Here is a 21,571-nt window from a genome sequence, read left to right on the forward strand (position 1 = left end):
TGGTGAAAAAGCAGAAGGAAATTTCTGGTTTTTTCCCTTAACTACTCTACTTATAACCTCCCCTCTTCCCACAGTGGAACAGTGGGAATTCTCTATGAGATCATTTTCAATTTATCTTGCATATATCTTTTTCATTCATAATTGTTTGCATGTTCTGTCACTAGAATTTTTTTTTTTACATTTTTATTTAAAGTTTTGAGTTCCAGATTCTCTCCTTCATTCCCTCCTTTATTCCTCTTTCTCTCCTTGAAACAGTAAAAAATCAAATAGAGGTTATTCATGCACAATTACATAAAATATTTCCATATTAGTCATTTAGTTAAAAAAAAGACTGAAATAAAAGAAAAAATAAAGTAAGAAATAGCATGTTTTAAGTCTTAATCAAATAACATAAATTCTTTCTCTAGAGGCAGACAGTATCATCATTAATCCTTTGGGATTGTCTTGGATTATTGTATTGCTGAGAATAGTTAAGTCGTTCACAATTCCTCATCAAACAATATTGCTGCTGTTGTGTACAATGTTCTTTTGGTTCTGTTCCCTTCACTTTGCATCAATTCATATAAGTCTTTCCAGGTTTTTCTGAAATCATCCTACTTGTCATAACACAATAATTTTAGTTATAGTCATATACCACAGCTTATTTAATCATTTCCCAATTGATGAGCATCTCTTTAATTTCCAATTTTTAGCCACCACAAAAAGAGCTCTTGTAAATATTTTTGTACAAATAGATCCACAAAAGGCATTTGTGGAATGTCTTTGAGATATAGACTTAAAAATGGTTTTGCTGGATCAAAAGGTGTGTACAGTTTTATAGCTCTTTGGGCATAGTTCTAAATTTTTCTCCAGAATGGTTCAATCAGTTCACAACTCCATCTACAATGTATTTCTATCCCAGTTTTTCTATATCTCCTCCAACATTCAACACTTTCCTTTTTTTGTCATATTAACCACTCTGATAGGAGTGAGGAGATATTTGAGTTGCTTTAATTTGTATTTCTCTTATCAGTAATGATTTAGAGCATTTTCCCCCATATGATTATAGATGGCTTTGATTTCTTCTTTTGAAAACTCTCTGTATCCTTTGGCCATTTATTAATTGAGGAATGACTTGTATTTTTATAAATTTGACTCAGTTCTCTATATATTTGAAAAATGAAGCGTATATCAAAGGTACTTGTTGCAAAATATTTCCCTAGTTTTCTGTTTTACTGATATTTTTAGTTGTATTGGTTTTATTTGTGCAAACGCTTTTTAATTTTATTTAATCAAAATGATATATTTTACATTTTATAATGCTCTCTATATCTTCTTTGACCCTAAATTCTTCCCTAATTCATAAATCTGACAGATAAACTTTCCCATGATCTCTTAATTTTTTTATGGTATCATCTGTTAGATGTAAAGCATGTACTCATTTTGACCTTATTATATTTGACCTATAGTATATGGTATGAGATATTGATTTATACCTAGCTTCTCCCATACTGTTTTCTAGTTTTCCCAGCAGTTTTTGTCAAATAATGAATTTTTGTTCCAAAAGCTTGGATTTTGTCATATACTAGATTACTATGCTTATTTACTATGATGCAATTTGTACCTAATCTATTCCACTGATTCACCACTCTATTTATTAACCAGTACCAGATTGTTTTGATAATTACTGCTTTATATGCAGTCTGAGATCTAATAAAGTTAGACTACCTTCTTTCACATTTTTTCCCCACTGATTCCCTTGACATCTTTGAGTTTTCGTTCTTCCAGATCAATTTTGTTATGATTTCTAGCTCTATAAAATAGTTTTTTGGTAATTTGAATGATATGATACTGAATAAGGAGAGTAATTTAGGCAGAATTGTCATTTTTTTTTTTTTTTACTATGTCAGCTCAGCTACCCATGAGCAATTAATATTTTTCCAGTTGTTTAGATCTGACTTCGTGTGAAAAGTGTCTTATATTTGTTTTCATATAGTTCTTAGACTTATCTTGGAACGTGGATTTCTAGGTAATTTTTATCACCTATAGTTATTTTAGAGGACATTTCTCTATCTCTTGCTGCTGGGCTTTGTTAGTAATATATGTGATTATTTATGTGGATTTATTTTGTATCTCTTACTAAAATTGTTAGTAATTTCAAGTAGTATTTTAGTTAATAGGATTTTCTAAGTATAACATAATATCATCTGGAAAGATTTATAGTATTGTTTTCTCATTGTCTATTTTATTTCCTTTAATTTCTTTTTCTTCTCTTATTACCATAGTTAAACTTTTTAGAATAATATTAAGTAATCGAGGTGGTAATGGTCATTCTTTTTTTCACTCTGGATTTTACTGGGAAGGTTTCTAACTTGTTCCCATTACAGATAATGTTTAATGATAGCTTTAGATAAATATTAGTCTTTTAAGATAAGTTTCTATTCCTATGCTTCTTATTATTTCTATGTTCTCTACTGTTTTTATTGGGAATGGATGCTATATTTTGTCAAAGGCTTTTTCTGTATCTATTGAGGCCATGTGGTTTTTAGTTAGTTTTGTTATTGGTATCGCCAATAATAATAGTTTTCCTATTGTTGAATCAGTCCTTCACTTTTGATATAAATCCAACCTGGTCATAGTGTACGATCTTTGTGATGTGTTACTGTAAATTTCTCTGCCAGTATTTTATTTTAAATTTTTGTATCAATACTAATTAGGGAAATTGGGCTATAGTTTTCATTCTCCATTTTGACTCTTCTTGATTTGGGTATCAACATCATATTTGTGTTGTATACAGAATTTGGTAGGACCCTTTCTTTGCTTTTTTCCCCCCCAAATAGCTTATTTAGCATTGGAATTGATTGTTCTTTAAAAGTTAAGTAAAATTTGCTTGTAAATCTTTCTAGTCCTGGGGATTTTTTCTTAGGAAGTTTATTGATGGCTCGTTCAATTTCTTTTTCTAAGATTGGATTATTTAATTTAATTTCTTTTTATTTTACTTTATTTTTTCTTCTGTTAATCTGGGTAATTTATATTTTTGTAAGTATCTGTCTATTTCATTTAGACCATCAAATTTATTGACATATAATGGGGTAAAATAACTCCTAACAATTGTCTTAATTTTCTCTTCATTGGTGATGAATGGACCCCTCTCATTTTTTATACTAATATTTTTGTTTTCTTCTTTCCTTTTAAAATTTAAATTAACCAATGATTTATCTATTTTATTTTTTCTCATAAGACCAGTTTCTAGTTTTATTTATTAGTTCAATGGTTTTCTTGTCTTCAATTTTATTAATCTCTCTTTTGATTTTCAGGATTTCTAATTTGGTGTTTTGGGAGATTTTTAACTGTTTTTTTTTCTAATTTTTTATTTGTGTACCTGATTAGTTGTTCTGCTTTTTCTCTGTTTTATTCACATAAACAATTAGAGATATAAAAGCTGTTTTCCATAAATTTTGGAATGTTGTCTCGTTGTCATTTTCCTTAATTGATTTTTAAAAAATTATTTGTTTATTTTTTTCCTAAGGCAATTGGGTTTAAGTGATTTGCCCAGGGTCACACAGCTAGGAAGTATTAAGTGTCTGAGATTATATTTGAACTCAGGTCCTCCTGACTTCAGGGCTGGTACTTTATCCACTGCGTCACCTAGCTGCCCCTCTTTAATTGAATTATTGATTGTTTCGATGATTTGTTCTTTGACCCATATATTTTTTAGGGTTAGATTTTAATTTCCAATTAATTTTTTAAATATTTCTTTACATTGTCCATTATAGGATACAATTTTTATTGCATTATGATATGAAAAGGATGTGTTTATTATTTCTGCTTTTCTGAATTTTATGGCCTAACAGAGTAGGGAAAAAACCCCAGAAAGGAGAGTGTATCAAAGAAGAGAGGGGTGTCAAAAGCAGCAGATAGAAGCAAAAAAAAAAAAAAAATATGATGAGATCTACTGCTGATGTGGGGAATCTAGAAACCCTTTGCCTTTTGTATATCATGGAAGGGATCATTTGATGGAAACAGAAAGGCAGGAAGCAAAATAAGAGCTAAAGAGTGAAGAAAGGCTAGTCACATGGATATTGTCCAAGCCTCACAGCAAGCCTGTTTTTCCTCCTCCACGTTCTCAGGTGTCAAAAGTGAAATAAAGAAAATTCTAGTATCTGCCAACAGATATGCCCTATTTAAAGTGAACTGTTTACATTTGTTTTAGTCTCTTAGGACTTCAGATAGTATTTAACATCATCATCATCATCATCATTGCTAGCATTTATGTAGCACTTTAAGATTTATGAAGTGTTTACACATGTTTACATATATTAACTCATTTGATGTTCACAACAGCTCTGTCAAGATAGATGTTATTATGTCCATTTTTACAAGTAAGGAAACTGAGGCAGAAAGAGGTTAAGTCATTTGCCTAAACTAGAAAGTATTTGAGCAGGTCTAAGATTCAGATCTTCCTGACCCTAAATTCCTGGCCACTCTTTTGACTCAGCTTAACAGTAGATAAAAGTAGAAATCAGAATTAGTAAAGAAACTAAAGAGGGAAGTATTTCATCAAAAGTTGTTAACTTATTAAAGCTTTTATATTCTGATTTCAGGTGGATGAGATCCTTTCCTTCATTAGGTTAGATAATCTTTTCCTAAAATCTTTATAGAAATTACAAATGTGAAGAAGGAGGTAACCTCTTCAGGGCCATAGAAAAAAAATGCTAGAAAAAGAAGAAAAAGTAAATTTACCATAGAAAGTGTGACCCAGACCCAGAGAGTGTGGGCTGATTTGAACATTGGTATCCTTGGTTTTCCCCAAAACATTAAGATGACAAGAGCAGCTACTTGCCAACATCATCCTTGGAAATCTTCCATCCAAGGGCTATGGTTAACACTTAAGTTGTGGCAGGCAGGGATGCAGATCAATTCTAATGTCAAGATTAGGAACTTTTTGTCCCTGGAAAAAATTGGAGATGTGCTATGTGAAAGCAACAGTTGTTGCTATGTGCAGCAGCAGTGCTACACAAAGAAATTTTAATTCCTTTTGCCATTCTCATCCAAAAACAGTAGGAAAGCCTTGTTTCTACAGTTATTCTGATACCACGCAGATTTAGATATTATATAAATTACATTTAAACTATTAATTTATCTTCTTTTGATAAAATGTACCTATATTCACTTAAATCAGGGCTTCTAAAACTTTTCCCACTAAAACTTTCCATCCCTTTTCACTTGAGAAATTTTATGCGATACTAGGTATATAGGTATATGACAGAGATATGCAAATCAAACATTTACTGATAATAAATCATAATTTTGCGACCCCCACATTCAATTAGAGACTCCATGTGACATCACGAACTACAGCTTAAGAAGCTGGGTCTCAACCTATATTAAAAATTCTTCAATTTTGATGGGGAGAGGGAAGAAACAACTAGTTATTAAGTGCCTGCTATGTGCCAAGCACTAAGTGCTTTACAAATATCATCTCATTTGATCCTCATAACAACCCTAGAAGTCTGGTGCTGTTATGATCCTCACTTTACCGTTGAGGAAACTGAGGTAGAAGTTAAGTGACTTGACGAGGGTCACACAGCTAGTAGGTGTCTGAGGCTGGATTTGATCTCAGATATTCCTGACTCCAGATCCAGCACTCTATCCATTGCACCATTTTGCTATCCACGAGGCATTTTGGTCAAGCAATAAAAATTAAACAGAAGAAAAGAATTAATTGGTAAATTTAGATCAGTGAGAGTGATAAGGCTAGAACTAGTTGAGAAATGATGGAGAGGAGGTGGAGGCAGCAAAAATAAACAATTTTTTCAAGGAATTTGAGGAAGGGAGGAGATAGAGAATAATAGCCTAAGAAATGGTATGGTGTAGTGAATTTTTTTTAATGATAGTGGAGATAAATGCCTGAAGACAGTAGGGAAGGAATAACTAGACAGGAAGGGTTAAAGATTTGGGAGGAGGGATGCAATCTGCTGGAGGAGAGGGGCAGGGATGGGTTCGAGTATATGTAGAGAACTGTTGGCCTTGGCAGGGAGAAGGGCCACCTCTGGGCCATCTCTTTGATTGGAAGGGGGGAAAGGAAGAGATGATATCAAAGGGTTTCAAAAGAAGAGAAGGGGAGGTTTGGAAAAATATCAACCCTCACAGGTAAAGAAAAGCATATCTTGAAATGCTCATAGATCCATAAAAACAGTGACATAAAACCTAATGTAATGAAATGACAATATTTCTCTTTTTGGTAGAATTGGTAGAAATCTTAGTGGCTCCTTATTATGCTGCATGAATTATATCAGTGCATAGTATGGTGGATAATTAGAGCAGGAAAGACAAGTGCCCTACTTGAATGCTATAAACCAAACCCAGATGATATTGTAATGGCGAGTTGCCCCCTCTCTTTATGGTTGCTTAGTTAATTCAGTCATATTCGACTCTCAAGGACCCCATTTGGGGGTTTTCTTGGCAAAGATACTGGAATACCATTTCTTTCTTCAGCTATTTTACAGTTAAAGAACAGAGACAAACAGGCTTAAGTCATTTACTCAGGATCCCACACCTAATAAGTATCGGGCTAGATTTGAACTTGAGTTTTCTTGATTCCAGCCTCAAAGCTCTATCCACTATACAGACTATCCACCTCACGGCCCCCTTCTCTACTCATTTGTTTTCAGGGCTACTTGGTGCATTTCAACAGAGCTGAAAAGAATGGTGAGGGCAGGACTCAAAATAAATTTGATCAAGAGACCACTTAACACATTAGGATCATAAGAAGAAACTCTCTGTTTGTGGGATCCCTAACGAACCTTCCCAGCAAAACCAGGACCTTGAATGAAATATACTTACATATGTGGGGATATTCCCAGAACACCACTGACCACATCTTTTATCTGATTAATAAGCTTCTGTGACCCCCTATTGCCTCTAGGAAATACAGGACCCTCTGATGGGCATTGAATTGAAGCAGAAATTGTAATTTCCAATTCGCTGTGAGTCAGCACATGGGCTGACTGTCATGATCGAATGGTATTTCTGCTGCTGCTGGAGAAGCTTGAGCAGTTCTGATCTTGACCTATGAGAAGAGGGCCAGCTCTTTCCTTTAAGGTCCACGGAGCAGGGCATTCCTTCTGGCTCACTGGCCAGTCTTGATGTAAGCCCCTTTGCTGCCATCATGGGATCAAGGGATCAATAAAGGCATTGCTTCTTCATTCCTCAGCATCAGAGCCCATCAGCCCTGAGACAGTGCCTGAAGTAGCCAAAGCAACTCCTCTTATGCTCTGAGATGCACTCCAATGCAAATCCCTCTGAATGAGCATCTGCCTAGAGTCACCTAGGGAGCAAATGGTTTGCCATTCCCCAAATCCATTCCTTTCTCTATTGTCCTAGGCTACCTTTTCTTGAAACATTGATCCTTGCTCGCCTTGCACATGACCCTTGAATACCAATCAAGCTTCTTTTAAGGGAAAAGGATCTATTCCTTCTACCTCTGAGAAAATTAACAGACACCTCAAAATTAAGTCTGCAGAAAACAAGGCAAAACCTGAAACCCCTTCTCATGATTCCCACTTTGTGCCGTTATCAGTGATCCAACATGAGCTTATTAAAAACTTACTATGTGACAGGCATTTGTTGCTGGGGATGCAAATATGAAATGAGACAGTTGGGGCAGCTAGCTGGCCCAGTGGATAGAGCACAAGCCCTGAAGTCAGGAGGACCTGAGTTCAAATCTGGTCTCAGACACATAACACATTCTGGCTGTGTGACCCTGGGCAAGTCACTTATAACCCCAATTGCCTCAGCAAAAAAAAAAAAAAGAAAGAAAGAAAGAAAGAAAGAAAGAAAGAAAAGGAGGCAGTTTAGGGATATACAATATGTTCACACATAAATAAAAATAGAATTTATACAAAATAAGCACAAAATGATGGTATGGAAAAGAGAGATACATCTGGGAAATACAAAAATATTTTGAAACCATTCTCATTAGAAAGTAGAAAACTGCATGGAGTTCCCATAATAACTCACATTTCTATGGCATAATAACATTTACACAGTACTTTCAACAATTTTGTGGGACAGGAGTTAGATAAACCCATTGGTTAGGGCTTGGGGCCCACATTAAACTTAGGTAAGCTTTGCACATTTGTCTTAATAGTAAGATCTGAAGTTTATACAGGGCTTTAAAATTTACAGATATGATCACCTCTGAGCTCACAACAAACATGTGAAGTAGATGTGAAGTCAGATTATAGTCCTGGAAGGGATTTTGCCCAAGCTTAATCTAAAATCATCAAGTGAATTTTTTTTTTTTTTTTAGGATTTAGTCTCACCTAAATGAATACTATATTTAGAGATACCAATTGTGTGAGTTCCCTTTTTGAGTGATTCTTCATATTTAGAATAAGGGACTGGACTAGATGATCTCCAAGGTCCCTTTGAGTTCTAAACCTATGCTTTTCAGTGTTATAAGTAGAATTTGAACAGAGATTTCTCACTCCAAATCCAACACTTCTATTATAGCATGCCTAATCAATACTGCAATGAAAGTCAAGGGAAAAAAACCCACCAAAAAGTTATATAAATTCTCAGAAAAATCAGAACTGTCTTGCTCAAAGCCTATATACTTACAGGCTTTTCCATCTTATTTTATCTTAATCTAAATGTGTTTGCTACAATTCTACTGAGAACTAGAATACTTGGTCTAAATCCCAGTTTCTTAAACTTGGGGCCACAATACTATATGGGGTTTTGTGACTGAACGTGGGGGTTGCAAAATTATAATTTATTATCAGTAAATGTTTGATTTGTATATCTTTTTATATACTTATATTCCTGGAGTCACAAAAATTTCTTGGGGGAAAAGGGATTGCAAATGGAAAAAGTTTAAGAAGCCCTGGTCTAGACCATAGCCAGAAGTTTTTCTGCCTTCTTTTGACAAGTCAGAACTCTTCCAGAAGTTTTCTAATAATGTACAATTGTCTTCTAGCTGTCAAATCTTGGAGGAAAGGTTCTTGAGCACACGAATAATTCATTTCAAGCCCCAAAACCAAGTGCCCAATGAAGAACCGTTTCCTTTCTTCTCAAGAGTGGTGTTGCCTGATAATGGACAAAGAATCAGGGATACTTGACTTCAGCCTTGGTTTGGCCACTAACCAGCCATGGGTTTATGGATCATCAAGTGGTTCACATTTACATAGCTCTTGAAGGCTTACCAAGGAGAATCCTGCCATGGTTGTTGACTTCTTGGGTTAGCTACTTCTCTTTTATGGGATTCATTTACCTCTTTTATAAAATATGAGAGCCAATTTAGTGAAGAGATTAAAAATATCCCTTTTCTTTTTCTTTAGAGAGGTGGGGGATTATGAGTATGGAATATGGACTACATCTTCAGTTTTTTCTTTATTATAATGGAAGGTTTACTTGTGGGGAGGGGGAACTGGGATCCCACAAATGTTTGTAATGTAAAAACAAAAAGCATCAACAAAACTTTTAATTTAAAATGAAGAGGGTTAAGCTAAGTGAATTTGAAGGTCCCTTCCAGTTTTAAATCTCTGACCTAGTCCTTGTTTTCAAGGAGTTTTCCATCTACTGCTATTATGATACCTACAAGAAGTTTCAAACTCATGAGAAACTCCTGATCAAAATGGCAGGAAGCATTCCAAGAGAGAGGAAGGGACAACTTACAGCTGGGGGAGTGGGAGTTCAGGGTAGAGTCAAAGAAAATTTCATGGAGGAGATTCCCCAGAGTTAGATCTAGAGGGGTTGGAAGATGTGTCTGAAAATGACTGAAAGACTCCTTCAGGTATGTCCTGAACATGAATGAAGATGGAAGGAAAAGGATAAGAATGGGAAATGGCAAGCTATCCAGGGAATATAAAGAGCATGGAGAGAAATGACATGAGAAAAGAACAGAAAGGGAAGTGGAAAATTGATTGTGTATGGCCTTAACTACCAAATTAAGAATGCATTTTATTTTGTAATGATGAAAAGTCATTGATGGTTTGAGGGGTGACATAGTCAAACAAATACAATAGGAAGAAAAAGCTGTAAGAAGAATGCATTGTGGTGATTCAAGGTAATTCCAATAGACTTGGGATGGAAAATGCAATCGTCATCGAGAGAGAAACAATGAAAATTGAATGTGAATTGAAGCATAGTATTTTCACCTGTTTGTTTTTTTCTTTCTCATGTTTTTTTCCCTTTTAGTTTGATTTTTCTTGTATAACATGACAAATATAGAAATAGGTTTAAACAGATTGCACATATTTAACCTATATTAGATTGTTTGCTGTCTTGGGGAAGAAGGAGGTAAGAGAGGGAAAGAAAAATTTGTAAAACAAAATCCTACAAAAATGAAAGTTGAAAACTATTCTTACATATATTTAGGGAAATGAAATACAAGTGAGGAAAAAAAGAAAAAAAATGAAATACTATTGAGAAGAAAAAGAAAAACCTTATTAGTGTAGAGAGAGGCTGGGGGAAGGAAGATAGATTAAAAACCTTAAAGTAATGAGGTTGAGGGAATAAAAAGAAAAAAAAAAGATTTAAAGAGGTTTAGGATCCATGAACGTAGAAAGAAGGTGACTGATGTGCCTTGGACACATGTTCACATTCTGAGATCTTAGCTCTAGATTTAAGGACTACCTGCACTTCTCTTTTCTGGTGCAGAGATATCTAAGGATTGTGGTTCACGTATATCGCATTAGAGACTAATAGGGTCACATTTTTAGAGTTAGAAGGGAAGTTAGCAGGAATCTAGTCCAACTCTCTCATTTTACAAATGAAAAGACGGAGGTCCAAATAAGTTAAATTAATTTTCCAAGGTCACACAGGTAATGAATAGCAGAACTGTTATTCCAAATCCCCTTACTTTGAATGTGGCATTGTTTCTTGTTTAGTAAATACTTAATAAGTTCTTTATGCATATATTATACATCTAACTATAATGGGATGCTATTGCTCTGTATGAAATGACAAATCAGAGACATTTATAAAAATGTGGGAAGCCTTGTATAAACCACCATGGAGTGAGGAAGGTAGAGCCAGGAAAATATACACTATGACTATATTAATATAAGTGGACATCGGAATTTAAATTCAATGTAATGGCCAGTGTTAGTTATAGGACACATGCTGAGAACACATTTCTTTCCTCTTAGTAGAGAGGTGGTGGACTATGGGTTCAGAACGTTATGTATACTGTAAGATACGATTGTTATAGGTTTTGCTTAAGTGATTTTTTTTATTTCTATAAGGAAGAATTCAGAGTAGGGATGGTTTCAGGAAGTGATTATAATGCAAAGTCTATGTCATTAACAAAACATTAAAATAAAATAAACAAAATCATGTTGGTTCCTATCATTGTTTGATGAATGCTCTGACTTAATACACTGCTAAAGAAAGGTTTTATATCTGATTTTCTTCTCTCTCCTTTCTGGCAGGGAAGGCACCAATGCCACGGCCTGGCTATAAGCCACAGGAGCCCAATGGCTGCAGCTCTTACTTCCTGGGTCTCAAGGTACCAGACAGTGTATGTACTGCTAACACTTTATTTACTACCTGGCATGATTTTACTAATCAAAAGGATGAATCACATAGCAACCTTTTGGGGGAAGATCATGGGAAAATGCTTACCATTAAAATCAGAATCACTTTTTTGTCGGGAAAAAAGCCATTTTTGAAGTAGGTGACTTACTTTGTCCTTCCTCAGAGAGAGCTGCCCTTTTTGCATAAAGTCCTTGTTCAGTGTCAAAGAATTATCTCCCCCAACTCAGACCTAATGGTTTTCACTCAGAGAATCACAGAACTACTAAGTCAGAAAAGACTTCAGCATCTGTCTAGTCCAACTCCTGCCCCCTACAACATACTCATGTGGGTACTGATCCTTCCATTGACAACTGCCAATGATAGGGCATCCCACTGTCAGTCTATTGCACTAACTGTCAGTTTATTTGGCATCAAACCTGCTCCCATTTCTGTCCCATCTGCCAAGCAGAATAAATCTAGTTCATTTTTCAGAGGATGATCCATCTGATCATTGAAGAAAACTATTGTCCCTTGTCTTGAAGCTCCCCCAGTTCTTCATTTCTTGATGTTAAATATCTCTAAGTCCTTCCACTCACTATGTCATAGTCCTTCCTAAAAACAGGTTGCCTACAACTGAACATAGTACTCTATCGCAAGGAATTTCTATCACCTCCCTAGCCCTGGAAGCAATGACTACAGACCCAAGAATTCATAAGGTGTTTTGGCTGCCTTTGTACACTGCTGACTCACCTTGTAATTTTCTAAAAGGCACATTGTTTTTCTTCCAAAATACCGTATAGCCACATCTCCTCTCGTATCCTTATGAAGGTGATTTTTTTTTCAAATCACATTGAAGACTGTATGTCCATCACTGCTAAATTTCGTCTTGCTTAAGCTGACTCAATGTTCTAACCTGTTGAAATCTTTTTGGATCCTGGTCCCGTCACCCAATGTGTGAACTCCCTCTTTCTACCAGGAAGCTCCCCCTGTTTGACGTTGCATTTTGTGCTATAAAGATTTGTTCCTGTCTAACGTTTACTTGATAGATGTATTCTTTCCCCCCCACATGTGTTATTATAATCTCCTTGAGGGCAGGAGGATACTTCCATAACTCTCCATCCTATAGCACCTAATATGGTGCTTTATACAGGAACATTTATAATTCAATAAATGATTTGGACACATCAACCAAAGATAGGGAAAATTAGATTTTCAGGATCACGTAATATATCAGTAGCAAAATCCAGGACCCTCAGGATCCCCATCTGCTTAAGCCCATTGTCCCATGAGGCTCTTTATTTAGTTGTTTCAATTGTGTCGGACCCTTGGGGGCTCCATTTGGTGTTTTTGGCTAAGGATACTGGAGCTGTTTGCCATTTCCTTCTCCAGCTAGGAAGTATCTGAGTCTGGATTTGAACTCAGTTCTTCCTGAGCCTAGACTATGGTCTCCATATGGTGCTATCTTGGGCACAATGAGGTTTCTACCTGGATCTAAAGGAATATATTCCTTTAGTCTCAGAAGTGACTGACTTGGGTCAGGATGTCACTCATCAGGAATCTGGGGGAACAACAATGCCTTGGCCCTTAACTTCAAGGACTTGAGAGAGCCCCGGGGCTCTGAATGTAAGAGCCGTTTCCTACTCTTCTCTCTCAGATGGACTTGGGGATCCCAGCGATGACCAAATGCTGCAACCAGCTGGATTCCTGCTACGACACCTGCGGCGCCAACAAATACCGCTGCGACGCCAAGTTCCGCTGGTGTCTCCACTCCATCTGCTCGGATCTCAAGCGTAGCCTCGGCTTCGTCTCCAAGGTGGCAGGTAATAGAGAGTCCCCTCCCTCCTCAGACAGGGGCTCCCGCCTTCACTTGGGGTAGTGCCCGAGCCCCCTTTTATCACTGGGTGCAGCGGGACAAGTGGGAAATGGTGGCCACTGCAGGGAAGGAGGGACACGACTCTAGAGAGTATCTCAGGAAACTCCTTGTGCCCTATTATTATGAACCTATTATTAATATTAATTTATTATTATTAACCCATTAGTGACATTATAAATTAACTTATTAGTTAAGCTATTATTAATACTATTAGCCAGCATTTTTTAAGATTTACAAAACATTTTGCGTGTTATTTCATTTAATCCTCACAACAACCCATATTACAGATGTGGAAATTGAGGCTGAGAGATGTTAAATAATTTGCCCAGGATCACACAGCTAGTAACTTTCTGAGGTATGATTTAAACTCAAATATGTCTAACTCCAAGACCAACATTATCCATGTCACCATACAAATATCTAATGGGAGGGATCCCATTTAACTCATTGAAGAGAAATTAAACTATCTCATCTTTAAAAAGAAAGAAAGAAAGAATGAATGAATGAATGAATTTTTTTTTTTTGAGTGCTAATTTTCACGCCCCTTACCCACTCTGAGACTTGACTTTGAAGCCTCTGGGGAAGCCTGCTCCTTAGACTGAAGCAGAGGTCCCTTTCCTCATAGTATGATATTTTCAGTGATCTCTTACCTTCAAAAAAGGAATAAATTCAGGAATAGCTTTTTACTGATAGTGAGTCCTTCTGCAAGACTCTTGTATACTCCAAAGGATTTTTTGGGGTGATCTTATGATTTGCCTTATTTCTATGATTCTATGATTGTCCAGCTCCACTGAGCAAAACTGGGATGAATCAATTCTACATCCAACTTTGGTGATCGGGGTTGTAACCAGGATTATTGTTACCTGGGTCAAACAAAAGTTGGGAAAGAATTGTGGGACTGTGATGGGGAGGCTCAGTCTGAAGGACAGTCTTCCTTTGGGTATAACTGCTCTAGGAGAAGGGAAAGGCTGACCTTGTTCCCCTGAGGGGGTGGGAGAAAGGGAATCAGGAGAAAGAATAATCGTGCCCCATAATACAAGTTGAGAGATTCTTTGAGGAGGGATTCAGAGATGGTGGCTGGTGCAAGGAGAGAGACACTCGCCTCTATTTACTTGTTATCTATTGTGTTGCAACAAAGTCTGGGTCACCCATGATACTTTTAAAACTCCTGTTGATGAAGCATTTTGCTGTTCAAATATATATATACACATATATATGCATATATAAATTCTCTCTTAAACATATGTATACAATGTGTATATATAATGTATATGTGTATGTAATATATATGTATTCAAATATATATGTATAAATTCTATCTTAGAAGTACTTATTCCTTCTTTTATTCTTATTAGAGATTGAGAAATCTGATCATGTCTTCTGTGTAAGAGCCTTCCATATTCATACTTGGTGAAAAGAAATTAGTTATAGGATGTCCATCAATTAGGATAATGACTGAATGTAATGGTATGCTATAATACAATAAGAAATGATGAAGAGGAAGATTTGCATGAACTGATGCAGAATGAAGTGAGCAAAAAGCAGGAGACCAATTTATATAGAAATAGCAAATTGTAATGAAAATTCACTTTGAAAGATTTAGGAACTCTGATGAACACAATAGCCAACCATAATTCCAAATGACTCAACATGAAACATGAAAACATATATTTTCTTCTCTTTCTTTTTCTATTTTTTTTGACAGTGGTTAATGTGGAAATTGTAATTTTTGTAATAGGTCTTGTTTTTCTTGTCTTCTCAATGGATGGAAAAAGGGAGAAGGGAAGGAGAAAATTTGGAGCTGAAAATAAAAGGAAATCGAACTTTTAAAAAAAGTTCCTTTTATTGCTGTTCCATTTCTGGGGAAATTTTTCTTTTTTTTTTTTTCCAATTTTTTTATTATAGTTTTTTATTTACAAGATATATGCATGGGTAATTTTTCAGCATTGGTAATTGTAAAACTTTTTGTTCCAACTTTCCCCCTTCTTCCCCCCACTCCTTTCCTCAGATGGCAGGTGGTCCCATACATGTTAAATATGTTAAAGTATATGTTAAATACAATGTATGTATACATATCCATATAGTTGTTTTGCTGCACAAGAAGAATTGGGCTTTGAAACAATGTACAATTAACCCGTGAAGGAAATCAAAAATGCAGGTGGACAAAAATAGAGGGATTGGGAATTCTATGTAGTGGTTCACATTCATTTCTCTGGGGAAATTTTTCTTGTGCCTCCTAGAAGTTTTTATTTTTTATTCCTGGGACTTCTGAAGCCAAAGATTTACTGTCAGTTGTTAAATATATATATATATATATATATATATATATGCCAAAATTATATATATATATATATATATATAGTAAAATTACAAGCCTAGACAGGTCAAGCAATTGGACTCATTTCACAAGGACAGGGAATATCTGAAAGTGACTTGGGGCTTGCTCATAGGTCTATGTTTATAATCAGCCTTCAAAATAAATGTGTAACAGTCTAAAGGCATGAACTGTTAATCTAGAGAAAAATAGGCCTCAGGGAAAGGAGTATGTATCTGTTTATCTGTGTCTAGTCTAATAGTTTCAGCGGCAGATGAGAAAGTACTGGCTGCTAACCCCACACCAGGTCAAGACATTTTCTGCCCCAAGTAATTGGCTTATCTATCTTGGACTCACGACTCAAAGAGGAAAAACTAAAAATAAATAGGACAGTTCTGGACCTGCTCTCTCTCCTTCGTCTCTCCACTGGGAAGTACAAACTAGACTGTGAATGAACTATAAATTATTAAGATGCTTCACAAGGGAGAGATTTTAGAAGGGAATTGTTTGTTGTAGGTGAAATTACTGCTCAAGGGACTATTGTGATGGGGAAGTTTGGAGCAGGAGAGAAGGGATAAAACATATATTAAGCTCCCTCTGTGGGGCTGGAGGCAAGGGATAAAGCATTTATTAAGCACCTACCATGTGTGAGGCACTGAGCTAAGTATTTCTATTAATATTACCTCACTTGAGAGGACTGAATATTAGTTCACTTGAAAGATTTGGAGGCTTTAGTGTACTGCAAGTTTAATATGATTCATAAAGTAACAAAACTAGAAGAAATTAGCAAATTCTCTTTAAAACTGCATTTAAGAGAAGCATAGTGTTTGGGGATTGAAGCTGTCAGTCTGGCATGGTGAATAGGACACTATACTTAGAGTTAGGACCTGGGTTTAAATTCTGTTTCTGACATTTAAAAAGATCGTGTGATCTACATTTACAAAATGAGGGGTGTGGATTTAATGTCTCTCAGGGAACCATTCAACCCTAAATTTAGGATCCTAGGAAGTGGTGCTCCTGCCATATCCCACTCATGTCAGACCACCTCCAATGGAATTTAAGGGACGGCATGATTCCCACCAGAATTTTGGTGCAATACTAACCCAAATGGTGAAAACTCAACCATCCAGCGTGAATTAATATGTCCTTGCCCCCCTGATATCCCTGGTTTCCTTTGGTCTCAGCTAAAGTCCCAGCTTCTGCAAGGAACCTTTCCCATCTCCCTTAATGCTGCTTCTTTCTCCTTGCTGATTATCTATTTATCTCGCCTGTATCTTATTTGTACAGAGTTGTCATGTTGCCCTCCCATTAGACTGTGAACTTAGTGAGAGAGGGACTCTTTTATCTTTTTGCCCCCTGTTCTTACAAGTGGCTGGCATCTAGTGGGTGTTTATTGTTGTTCCTTCTTTCTTGAAGAAGACCAGTGACATTAAGAGGGAGATGTCTTGACCCGGGAGCTGATAAGTGCCGGCCAAGTGACTTTTTCACTATTTGGGTTGGCATTGGACCAAATTTCTGGTGGGCATCACGCCATCCCTTAAATGATGTTGTCCCCTAGCAATTACTCTATGCTGCAGACTGACAGCTCATTCTATTTTTTCTCTCCTTGTTTTATGTAGCTTGTGATTCTATCGCCGACACGATATTCAATACCGTATGGACCTTGGGCTGCCGGCCATTCATGAACAGTCAGAGGGCAGCCTGCCTCTGCGCTGAAGAGGAGAAGGAAGAGTTATGATTAAGCACTGGCTTCCCCCTGCCCTCCAGAGAGACCCCATCTGCCTGGACCCCCCTCACAGGAGACAGTAAAATCACGAGATACTTCATCAGCTATGTTCCATCCTTCCCTGTACCAGCCTAGCTACCACCGAGTAAGAGAGGGAGGGCAGGAAATTACAGCCTGAAAAGGGAGTCATGACTTTTGGGGAGACCTGCCTGCCAGGGAGCAGGAGGGGGATTCTACTGCAAGTCCTGGGGATTCACCTGCCTGGGAAAATTTTCACACAGAGAAAATACAACACTAACTCTGGGAGTTCTGGAGTTGATACTCATCTTTACATGTGAACTTTGGGTAAATCTTAACTCTCACAAGGGGGGTGATGGCTTTCCATCAGGCCGTGTGTTGGTCATCCCTTGCTAGACACAATAAAGTGAACTTTTTAAAAATTTTAAAAAGAGATGCTTTGAGTCTCCGCCATTTAGCTGATTCTAGTTTCTTACTCAGAAAGGCTGTGAAATCTACTGGGTAAGTTTGACTGCCATTCACTATCATCTGCATAGGAGCTGAGGAAGAGAAAGATGTGGCTAGATCTGGATGAAATTTCCCCATTTTGGTCAAATATATCAGCGGGAGTTATTTCCCTGGGGTAGCAGAAAGATCAACTGGATTTGGATGCAAAAATCCTGCTTGAAATCCTATCCAGGACCATATCCTCCTGTTTGGTTTTTGGGAAAAGTCTAGGTTGTGCAGTAATAGAACACCAGCCCTGGAACCAGAAACTCTCATCTTCCTCAGTTCAAACCTGGTCTCAGACCCTTACTAGCTGAGTGACTCTGGGCAAGTCACTTAACTTTGCTTGCCTCAGTTTTGTAAAATGAGTTGGATAAGAAAATGACCAACCGCCCCAGTATCTTTGCCAAGAAAAATAGGGTCATGGAGATGACCAAAATAACTGATCAACAATTTAACTTGAATCTTGTCCTATAAAAGAAGGAGAAAGATGGAATAGGTGATTTCTAGGTTTTTTGGTAGGATAAGCTTGATGGTTCAGTGGGGCTTAGAGCTGGGAAAATCTGAGTTCAAATTCTAGCCTCAGACTTACTAGTTGTAAGGAGAAGTCACTTAAACTCTGCTTGCCTCAGTTTCCTTATCTGGAAAACAAGAATAATAATGGCACTCATTTCCCAGATTTGTTGTAAAGATCAAATGAGATAATAATTGCAAATGATGGCATATAGTAAACTCGATATAAATGTTAGTTGTTGTTGTAGCTCTAATCTACAGTTCCATATCCCCTGATATTCTGTGTTTCTTCTTGATACCTTTTGCTTCTTTGTAGTTCCCAGAGCTAGCTCACTAAAGATGCCTTTTAAAGGCACTTTGAATGATGGATTTACTGGGAGCCAGTCTCTATGTGAAGGTCTATCTTCTTAATTTCTTCATTTTTAAAGTTTCATTCATTTATCCACAGCGAGTAATTATTGCATATTACCTACTACAAACAAGGCACTGGGCTAACTCTAGGGCAAGGGATTAAACAAGCCATGACAACCATAACTCTCTCAAATGTTGCCCAAACCTGTGTAATATTTATTAAAGACACAAAATTAATGTAATTTTCAATAATATTAATATAATGTTAAAAGGAAATGTTTAACAAAATAAATAAAAATAAAATAAAATGTTGATAACATTTCATTTTAAAACTAAGTCAACACATAGCCCACAGATATCCTTATGGATAAATTAGTGGCCTGCTATTTTATTTGAGCTTGACACCATTGTTCTGGTGGAAACAACGAAATATAGATATTGTTACTGCCCTCAAGAAACTACAATGCTTGAGCTTAATTCTCTATTTTAGGATTATAAATCAGTGTATCCTTCTCTGTGTTGTCTGTGATCCTCTGGTAGCAGGGAATAATTTTCTTGACAAATATAGATCTCTAGAAGAGAATACTCATCAGTCCAGAGGAGAATAAATATCCTGTGGGAATGTGGAATATAAACCCCTTGAGGTCAGGGACTTTTAAATTTTGTCTTTGTGTTCTCAGTGCTGAGCATAGTGCCTTGCATGCAAGTAAGGGCTTAATAAATGTTTGTTGAACCGAATTGAGTTGGAATGTAATATTTTTCCTTTACTCAAGTTTTGCCCTCTAATGCCCCTTTTCCATCTTCCCTTGCATAATGGAAAATCTCTCTTTCCTTTTATTCATTTTGCTGATTTCCCTAAAGTCAGTACTTATTGTTGTCTTTTCTTAATAAGAGAGGGAGAAAGTCATGAGTCTGATCTTCAAAACTTAAGGGCCATAATATAATTAAACCAAGTTTAATTCCTTATCTTAAAAGCAGATAGAAATCATTGACGATTTCTAGGATGATTTGTTAGTCTATCTTTTTTTGGCTGTCCAAAAGGCAGCCTGTTATGTTTTTTAGTTATAATTCAGGCCACTGCTCTTCTTTTAAAAGTGTATCATTGAGAAAAATTCCGTATAAAACAACAATATAAAAATCGTAGGATTCTACTGCCAAGACACACACAGGAACTATGTGAACACAATTAAAAAAACATTTTTTCACGCAAATAAAGACGGATCCAAACAACTACAGAAATATTGATTGTTCATAGATAGCCTATTTAATAGGAAGTGACAATTCTACTTAAACCGATTTATTTATTCATTGCTATACCAACCAAATTGCCAAATAATTATTTTATAGAGTTAGAAAAATAGTAACAAATTCATCTGGAAGGAAAAAAGATCAAGAATATCAAGAGCATCAATGAAAAAATAAAGTGAAAAAAGATGGCCTAGCAGTATTAAATTTCAAACTATACTACAAAACAGTAATCATTAAAACAATCTGATATTAGTTAAGAAATGGAATGGTGGATCAGTGGAATAGATTAGACAATATGCAGAAATAAACATAGTAATTTGCTGTTTGACAAATGAAAAGATCCAAGCTTTGGGGGCAAGAACTTACTATTTAATAAAACTTTTGGGAAAGCTGGAAAGCAATTTGGCAGAAATTAGGCCTATAGTAGCATTTCATACAAAATACCAAGATAAACTCAAAGTGGACACATTTATTTATTTTAAAATTTTTTTAATATTAAAGTTTTTTACTTTTAAAACATATGCATAGATAATTTTCAATATTCATCTTTGCAAAACCTTGTGTTCCAAATTTTCTTTTCTTTTCCTTCCTCCCATTCCCTCCCCTAGATAGCAAGTAATCCAATATGTTAAACATGTGCAATTCATGTATTTCCACAATCATCATGTTGCACAAAAAAAAATCAGATCAAAAAGGGGAAAAAATGAGAAAACAAAATGCAAACAAACAACAATAAAAAAGGTGAAGATACTATATTGTGATCTACTCAGTCCCTACAGTCCTCTCTCTGAATGCAGATGGCTCTTTTCACCACAAGATCATTGGAATTGGCCTTTATCACGTTGCTGTTGAAAAGAGATGGACGCATTATTTAGACATAAAGGGTGACATCATAAACAAATTAGAGGAGCATGGGGAAAATTACCTGTCATAGTTAAAGGAAGAGATTATGACCAATAAAGAAATAAAGATAATTATGTGAGGCAAAATTATATGAAATTTAAAAGGTTTAGCACAAACAAAACCAAAGCAACCAAAATTAGAAGGAAAGCAGTAAACTGGGAAAAAAAATTTACAGCAAGTTTCTCTGATAAAGATCTCATCTCTTGAATATATAGGAAACTGAGCTAAGTTAGTAAAAATAAGAGCCATTCTTCAATAGGTAAATGATCATAGGACAATTCATGTCCTATGAAAGTTTTCAGAAGAAGAAATCAAAACTATTGATAGTCACATGGATAAAATGCTCCAAATCACTACTAATTAGAGAAATGCAAATTAAAGCAGCTCTGAGATACCACTTTACAACTAGCATATGGTTAAAATGATAGAAAGGAAAACAAAGACTGGATGCGATATGGAAAAACAGGCGCACTAATATTCTGTTGGTAGAGTTGTAAACTAGTCCAAACATTCTGAAGAATAATTTGGAACTATGCCCAAAAGATTATAACACTGTGTATACTCTTTGACATATAATCAAATCTGTATCCCAAAGAAAAAAGGAAAAGAACCCTATTTGTACAAAAATATTTATTGC

General features: G+C 36.0%; 1 protein-coding gene across 2 annotated transcripts in view; it reads left to right on the forward strand.

Annotated features, from left to right (window-relative positions):
• PLA2G12B (phospholipase A2 group XIIB) overlaps window positions 1-17,501 on the forward strand; it is a 30,460-nt gene extending 12,959 nt beyond the window's left edge. The window contains exons 2-4 of one of the 2 annotated variants that reach the window (XM_023507340.2): window positions 11,418-11,494; window positions 13,157-13,322; window positions 17,309-17,501. In XM_023507340.2, coding sequence (XP_023363108.1) covers window positions 11,418-11,494; window positions 13,157-13,322; window positions 17,309-17,427 — 362 coding nt within the window. In that variant the 3' untranslated portion in view covers window positions 17,428-17,501. Of the gene's footprint in view, window positions 1-11,417; window positions 11,507-13,156; window positions 13,323-17,308 lie in introns of both variants that reach the window. The other variant, XM_003755091.3, reaches the window with a different exon arrangement.
• The last annotated feature ends 4,070 nt before the right edge of the window (window positions 17,502-21,571 follow it).

Source organism: Sarcophilus harrisii, chromosome 2, assembly GCF_902635505.1.
Source record: "Sarcophilus harrisii chromosome 2, mSarHar1.11, whole genome shotgun sequence".
Classification (NCBI taxonomy): Eukaryota; Metazoa; Chordata; class Mammalia; order Dasyuromorphia; family Dasyuridae; genus Sarcophilus; species Sarcophilus harrisii.